We start from the raw sequence: 8,592 nt of genomic DNA on the forward strand, positions 1-8,592 counted from the left end.
TCTTTACATTCTCTTCTGTTTCTGCTTTTGTTTCTCCTCCATTCATCACTGTCACTCAGACATCTTGGAAGGTACGACAACACTTTGAACGAGCTAACTGACCGTGTGTGTGAGTGTGTGTGTGTGTGTGTGTGTGGTCAAAGCCATCTAATACATAACTGTAGTAACTGAGTGTAAAACATTAATGTTCAAACTGTCTCAGCATTAATAGATAATCCCCCTCACTGAATGTCTCCTGCCCCCGCAGATCGTTCCTCACGTGTTTCACTGTAGTTGTATCAAAGATGTTTTTGTGTGTTTTTGTTGCTGCTGTTCTCAGTCAGTGTGTGCACTCACAGCCCAACTGTGCATTTCCACCAGATGCAGGTTTGTTGTGTGCGGTGCAGCTCCGCCCGACAGCTGCGGTCACAAGGACCCAGGAGATAACAGGATGTAGTTTCTACAAACAGAACCACAACACCGATAACAGTTTGCTTCTATCCAGAGGAAGTAGAAGGGAAACGACTGATTTCCCTTTTTTTGTGGAGATTATTTTGATTCTACCTCGGTTAAGAACTAACCTGGCTAACACAACGTGGGCTTGGTTTACAACTGCCAAGAGCCGTTTATCAGCGCTACGAATGTCTATCAAATGCGTCTGTACGTAGCTCATAGCCAGTCGTATCAATTCTACCAGATGACGTATGCATATGTATAGCGAAACAGAAATTCGACGAGGAAGAAGACAATGCGTCACGCTCTGGCGTTGAGAGACTATTGCCGTTATTGCAGGACAAACATGAGATCTCCAAATAAGAGTTCAGATGGATCTGCGGAGACAATGAGAATCATGCAAATGAATCCATTCGCTGTAGCCGTGGCGGAGTCGGTGGAAATACACACGTTGGCGTTAGTGGAAAACTAACGGCCCTGAATCAGCATCTGGTGGAAGTAAGCAGTAAAACCTTTACAAGTGTGTCGCTGTTTGCTGAAAGGACGAGCCTCCGTTTAACCGGTCACCTTCTTTAAAAACAACGGGTGACGAGAGATTTGGCGTCCAAATCATCGCTGTGAAACACTAACAAGACGTTTAAACTACGGCTGTGGTTATTGCTTAAGGTGATAAATTACTTTTTCTAATTTATTTTCATCCATTTAGTGCAGAAATGTAAAAACAAAGAGCCCAGAGTGACATTTTCAGGTCCTAAAAGAACTTAAAATATAGTTTCATCCTAAATAAATAAACACAACCTCCTTTTTTGGGGAGAAAAATGGAACTGTAAGAACAGAAAACGCTCATTTCTTGCTGTTTTTTAATTTACAAACCGTAAACGAAGCACGGTGTTTGGTTTGTCCTCATTTTTGATGTTGTAACACGATCGTTCACAGCAAAAGGAATCAGTGTGGAGTGTTTCATGTTCATGTCAGTGGCTTGAAGGCTCAGTCAGTCTTCTTCTCTTACTGTCTGTCACACACACACACACACACACGCACACGCACACGCACACGCACACGCACACGCACACACTGCGTCTTGACTAAAGGTGCAGCTTTGTTGCATTATTCATGATTTTCCAAATCAGTTTCAAGAGTAATGATTCCAGAGAGGTTCAGAGCTTTGGAGCTGTTTTTGAGTGCGGCGCGGCACGATCCCTCCTAATGATGTCTCTCCCTCACACAGCGTCGTTCTCCAGTCTGAAGACGGAGCTGGAGCGGATAAAGGCAGAGAAGGAACAGGTACAGACTCTGTCATATCAGGCAGAATTTTTTTTTTATTTAAATGGTTGCTGATTGGATGTAGCTCTCAGCAGGATGTGACGTGTGGTCGTACAGACGCCACAACAACACGGTGAAGTAGAGTCGACACTTTTATCCAGTGGTGAAGAAGAACACGGCACAGAAAATGTTCTGTGCACGAGCATCTGACACAGACTTGTTAAAACGAGTGCTGCAGAGGACGGATTGGATTCTGACCTGTGGCCCTTTGCTGCATTCTCTCTCTCTCTCTCTCTCTCTCTCTCTCACACACACTTTTACAGCGCCCAGAGTATTTAAGGTGGAGTGTTTTCCTTCATGTTACTTGTACATAAGTTGACGTTGTGAATCATACGGACCACCTTTAATCATACTGCAGCTATTCTGTTTTTCTCGAGCGAACGGACATTTGAGAGGGCGTGCCCTGAAGCTTTCCGAGCAGCCACATTTCACCCTGATGGAAACGCGCCTACTGTCCGCGGTGCTTTTTTACTGACAGAATATCTGATTCTTTTTTCAGTTGCACAGAAGTCTGAAGGAGAAGACTGAAACACTGGAGAGTCTCCAGGGCCTGAGGATCAGCCTGGAGCATCAGCTCAGAGAGCTCACCACTGCAAAGGTCCGTCTCATTTACACACATTCACCTGCAGACCTCCAACACCAAACACCAAACTCCACCCAACATGTGACCAAAGATCTCACAGGACAGCTGCTTTAATGATCGTCGTACGAATGTCGTGCTAACGGAACTGTGTGGACGTGTGCATGTTGATTTACTGTTGCAATGTATTTCTAATCCTGTTTGTGTGTGTGTGTGTGTGTGTGTGTGTGTGCGTGCGTGTGTGTGTGTTTTCGCTGCAGAGTGCACTAGAGAGTCAGGCGTTCGATGAGAAAGACAAAGCTCAGCGGCTGCAGACGGAGCTGGATGTCAGTGAGCAGGTTCAGAAGGACTTTGTCAAACTCTCTCAGACCCTTCAGGTAAGCAGGAGTCGACATGTCTTTACGGACAGTACCGCGCAAAATACTTACAGGCTGATATTTCCTAAAACTTGATACATGAGAAGAGTCCCTACACACAAAACAAAGCACCAACGGGCTCCTTCCTTTGGGACTGACTTTGCTAATCCACTGTAATGGACTTTACTATGAGAGGAGCTGGTACAGGGGCCAGTAGGTAAGTCTTTAAAACACTCTTTTAATAAACTCTGGCTTCACTAACTACGTTGTTGCTGCTTTGTTTTGTGTGTAGGGACTCTTCTCATGCTGCTGCAGAGGTTTGCTGTTATTTTCAGCAGCATTAGTGGTTAAAAAAGACCTTTGAATGCCTTCACCGTGCTGCCCCAAGCTAACAACTGTTAGCCACGCCCATCCGTTAGCGACTCTTCCGCATTTCTCCGTTAATAGTTGGAAAAATAACGTTCTCGACGGCTTATTTGATGAACGTAAGTGCCGAAAAAGACCCTGGGATGAATTTACACTGGATTCACACCTGTCCAGTTCTTTGTGTTTTAAATTATTTATGTGATCACGTCATCGCCTGTGTCCGCAGGTACAGCTGGAGCGAATACGGCAGGCGGACTCCCTGGATCGAATCAAAGTCATCCTGAACGACACCAACTTGACTGACATCAACCAGCTTCCGGACACATGATGCCACTGAACGAAAAAACTGCCTTCAGTTTCATTGCCCCCTCCTCTTCTTCTTCTTCTCTCGTCACTGAACCCCCCGGTAACATTATTGAGTCCTCCCCCTCCTCCTCCTCCTGCCCCTTAACCACCATAGAAGAAGAGTTTGCAGGGAGGGACGGTGCGCGGGGAGCCTTTTTTGTGTACATTAAGAGTCTTTGAACACACCACGGATAGAATAATGAAGAAGAACACTACTAAAAAAAATGTAAATAGCTAAATGTGTGACTGTGGACGGAGGGAGTCCATCTCCCTGTGGGTCTGTCTGTGTCTCCTTTCTACTGTAGATATACGACTGTGTGTATTAGCTCAACCAAAAACAGGTTTGTCGTCTTCTAAAAGCACTTTTCATCTGCAACTTTCCAGGTAAATATAGAAAACAATTGGATGCGTAACTCTTTTTTTTTTCTCCTCGTTCTCAAAAGCGGTCGATGATCGCTTCCTCGTTCCACTCGCTTCTTCTTTCTGGCTTTTTCTTCCGGTGACATTTTCCACCTTGTTCCCGTCATTTCACCCCCCGTGACGAAGACACGATGAAGGAGACTCATGGAAAACACTTGCACATAACTTAAGATAGATTAGGAAAACAGAAAAAGAGGAAGAAGGTTTGAGCAACACCCTCCTCCTCTTAATCCTCCTCTACTGTGTCTTGCTCTGTCCTCAACGTCTGACACGTGTTTTTCTTTTAACCTGCAGAAATACAGAGAAGGAACATTCACGCCATGGTTCAAAGTTTGATTTTTCAGTCGAAGCACTCGTTGACATGCTTCACGTCGGAGTAGAGAAATCATTAAGGGAAATAATGAATTTAAATAACACGTTTTTCCCTTTCTGTAAGGTATGCTAAGCAGCATTTCCCCCCCAAAAACAACGTATCGACCCCTCAACTAACAACTCCACTGTGGTCTGTTGATGTGTCTGAATGCTCCTGGGATGTACGCAGTAATACTTCTACTAGCAAGCTGATTGGAGACGCCAGCCAATGTGAATTGAGCTTCTCTAAGTCTCTGATTGGTTGATATTGTGGCACATTTGTTCTCCGCTGTTAGGGAGAGAAGGAGAAGGACGTTTCCCAGCATGCACCAGCTCTGGGTGCTGTTGTGTGGCAGTGCTCCACAGCTCCACCTACACACCCGACGTGCACACTTCACACACTTTTGCATCACCGTAAACGCAGATTTCTCTGAAAGACGCTCGTCTGAACGCAGAATAAAAAGCGAGAACGCCACTTTTGCGTTTCCTGCTCAGATCGTCTTCGGCCTCGGACTCTTTCTCCCGCTTCGCTTCTCGTTGGCGCAAAACAAACCTGCGTTGCCTGGAACTGCTTCTTGGAGACTGTTGCAAACGTTTGTTGATGCGGTAAACAAACACACTTTTAATGATCATTCAAATTTGAAACGTTAATGCTGACCGTCAGGAATTGCTTCATCCCTATGCAGTGCACTTTACGTGTGTTTACTTGTGCTTTATAACGTAACCGCTGTGAAAGAACCAGAAAACAACCTTTTATTTCTCTGATTCACTTCTTTGTTCTGGCCAGCGCCGCTCCCTCTCTTCATTTGCTCTCTAGCCAGCTCGACGACCGCTCTCTCTTTCAATGCACATTTTCAGTTCGCACATAAAAAGCCTGAACGTAAACTTGAAAAAGCCCTAATATATATATGAAAAAAAAGTTTTTACGCTTGGCTGAGGTGGAAAAGAGTTGGTCAAAATAAACAAAGGTCAACAGAAACGGATCTAAATGCAAGTTTAGCCGCCGCAGACGCTAAAGTCTCCAGTCTTTCATGTGAACCTCCTCGTCCTCAAACCTCTGTGTCCGACCATTCCTCTAAAGTTCTGAAACTGACAATCCGTCGTTCACAGCAGCTTCACACTATTTCTGTCAGTTTTTCAGAGTAAAACCCCACAAATGTTTTCCAGGAGAGTCTAAAAGTCTCGGCCAACACGTCGTACAAACCACTTATTTTCCACTACATGCGTAAGATCCTTAGAGGTTGATTTAAACGCTGAAACAAACCAGGTTGTACATCGAATAAGAACGTGTTTATACTTATTCCAACTCTCGAAAGACCTTTCACGCCTCCACGCTCGACCAACGGCTGCGTAAAGAAGGCGTGATTCCCATAGTTTGGGGGCGTTTCACATCTACGCTTTGTTCGCTTTGTTCTTTGGTTTGTTTGCGTTCTCACCGCAACATTCGACATCGGTCCAACAGCGTAAACAAATGCCTGGAACTGTGAACGATTCGCCTCAGGGCCAGTTTTCCCTTTGATTTTGCTTTGACAGAAAAAACAAAAACAAAAAAAAGGGGCGTTTTCATGGCAGCTCAGGTCAACCTACGACTCGTTTTCTCCGCTTCTTCATCTTTGTTCATTGGCGTTTCCCTGTGCGCCTGTGAAAGCGCGGCGTCTTGCAAGTTCTTGGCGATCTCTTGTTTTAGTCTCGCGTCTGAGTGCGACTGCGTTCTCCGTACATGGTCGAGCAAGCGGATCTCTGGGGGGGAAACGCTCCTGGTTTTGCGAACAACTGCCAGGTGTGAAAACAACCTTAGTAAAGTCTTAAAAAATCGCCCTAACGCAGATTGAAAGGAGGGTTTCCAACGCTCTTAAACCGCAGATGTACTTGCTTTTTAACCACAAACTGGTCCCGTACTTTCCTAAACACTGCACGTTTTACTGGAGGTTCCCGTTAGAGGGCACACCGGAGCACTCAAAGCGGTTAATCTACCGTTAAATCTGAGATTATCACCGTAAATCAAACACGTCGTGACAGTAGCGAATAGGTGTCTCTCTGCACTGCCCCCACAGTTCATGTTCATGTGCACGGATTACTCATCAGTGGATTCGTCTATCTTTACCAAAACTGTTGGTGTGACATCTTTACAAAGTTTGACGTTCGGTTTGAACGTGTGAAGCGGCGACGGTGCGGTTACCTTACGGCAACAAAACAACGTGGTTGAGATTAGAAAAACGTGGTGGTTCGGCGTCACCTGGTTTCCTCTTCTGCTCCGGAAGAAGTTTCTACGGCGTACGTACGTTTGTACAGTTTGTCGTGCGTGTTGCGTCTTGCGGACACTTCGCATTCACATTTAAGGGCTTTCACAATCGACGCTCCAGACGGACGCTGGTGACGCGAGGCAGCGGCACAACCGCGCGGTTGAATCCAAGTATATCTGCAGACTCAGACGTGCCGACGTGCTTCAACGCGCACTGAAAAGGAACAACCATGCTTCTTAATAACTCATATTTAATCATAGAAGGATTTGAACCGCAGCAGGGCCGATAGAGGTCTCTACGGAGAACTTCTGGTGTCTTGCGGTGTCAGACGGGACTGCTCTTTTTTTTATAATGGAATAAATAAACACAAGAATACTAACAGGATGTTGTTGTACGGGGGCGGCATGATTTTTAACGTCTGGTTTTATTACATATTTGTCCTCTTTGGGCCACCGTACCACGACTCAAGCAGGTGGCACATAATCAGCCGCTACACGCCCACATTTCTAATGTTCAGTCTGATTTTAAGTATTAACTGATCACTGATTTAAAAGAAAAATAAGGAAAATGACTCAAAAATATCAAATCAAAGTCTCTAAACTCTGTTCTTTCTAATGTGCCGACGGAAATGACTGGATTTTCTAACAATTATCGGTTATTTCTAACAATTTCCTCGGCTCTCCTTTGAATAAAGATCGACGTTTAAATGGTTTGAGCTGCAAATATGAATTAAATGGGAAAATAGGAGGCGGAGAGATTCTCTTTGCATTGTGATTAAAACAGAAATCTACGTATAAACGTTCGTGCAGCAGCTTGGTTTGCTTTTTACGGACGTGTCGATCACTGTTTATGTTCTGTTGTGTGACCTGCATGTGTTACCTGTCCTGATGTTGCATATGTCTATACTGTAGATACCTTGAGTTTGATATTTATGACGGATCCATGCAGTGTGTTATGAGATGATGTGGGTGTGTGTGTGTGTGTGTGTGTGTGTGTGTGGGCGAGTCCAGCCTCAAGTTGCACTGACAGAAAACTGTAAATCTTAGTACGATTGCAAACTGGTGATCTTAAAAGTAGAAATTTTACACCTGTGAAATCTGGATATGATGTTTTTCTCCCCCCCTCCTCTGAACGGCCTTATCGCATTCATGGCTCGGTGTGTTTTTAAATTTGATTTGTGGCGTTTAATGTCGCTCTGATTTAACGTCTATATCACAGTAACAGACTTCACTTGTCGCCCGTGCGGCCTTAATATGAAGGTTCCCTCCTCACTCACTAATTCTTCATGTTTAAGAGTTTTATTGACGCATTTCTGATCTTAGTGGGTTTCTTTTGTTCCCATAAACGATGTTAGAAATGACACTTTTGTGGTCTGAACGTCTGAAAGCTCACATTGTGCACCACCTGCTTAGGTGTGAATACTAAAACCCACCCATAACCCATGTTAATTCAATGGTTTCACTGCAGTTTAATGGGGATTTTACATGAAAACATCCAAATAAATGTCACAAATGTAACGTTTGTTTCATGCACCACAGGCATCGACGTCAAATCATGAAAAAGAAGCATTGTTTCCGATAGATAGATCTCAAAATTACACTTTGAACCAACACAGAGCGTCATGCGGATTCATTTTGAGGTTTAGTTTTTGCACTTTACTTGTAATTAACGTTTATTTTGACCCGAGTTCACGGTTTGAGCTTTCAGACGCAGCTTTTGTTCCCGTTCCATTAAAGCAGGGGTGTCAGAGTGATCCAGTAAAGAGTCGCTGTGGCTGCAGGTTTTCATCCCAACCAGGCAAGAACACACCTGGTCCAACAAATCAACTGTGTGAAGACGGTTCAGGTGGTTGAGGAAGTCGAGTCAGGTGTGTTTTTGATTGGTTGGAATGAAAACCTGCAGCCACAGCGACTCTTTACTGGATCACTTTGACACCCAGGCATTAAAGCGTTGTTCTGTACGAGGGTTCGACTGATTTTCTCCTTTGCTGACACATTAAATAGCATCCGGTTTAAAAAGAATAAACACTCCAGATTCAGATTTCTTTGTTTCTGTTATTAATAAACAGTGTAAGAACTGTATGAGCATGGGGGCTTCAGCAGACATGTAAACGCTGTTCACAACAACAAGAATAAAGTCTTCTCAAATCCTGAATTCTTGTGATTTTCAGAGGCTT

The 8,592-nt window shown here is 44.4% G+C and overlaps 1 protein-coding gene across 1 annotated transcript in view; it reads left to right on the forward strand.

Annotated features, from left to right (window-relative positions):
• rabep1 (rabaptin, RAB GTPase binding effector protein 1) overlaps positions 1-8,531 on the forward strand; it is a 30,324-nt gene extending 21,793 nt beyond the window's left edge. Inside the window, exons 15-18 of the mRNA XM_083927175.1 lie at positions 1,661-1,716; positions 2,255-2,353; positions 2,596-2,712; positions 3,284-8,531. Coding sequence (XP_083783301.1) covers positions 1,661-1,716; positions 2,255-2,353; positions 2,596-2,712; positions 3,284-3,385 — 374 coding nt within the window. The 3' untranslated portion in view covers positions 3,386-8,531. The remainder of the gene's footprint in view (positions 1-1,660; positions 1,717-2,254; positions 2,354-2,595; positions 2,713-3,283) is intronic.
• The last annotated feature ends 61 nt before the right edge of the window (positions 8,532-8,592 follow it).

This window comes from Echiichthys vipera (assembly GCF_963691815.1).
Source record: "Echiichthys vipera genome assembly, chromosome: 14".
Taxonomy (NCBI): Eukaryota; Metazoa; Chordata; class Actinopteri; order Perciformes; family Trachinidae; genus Echiichthys; species Echiichthys vipera.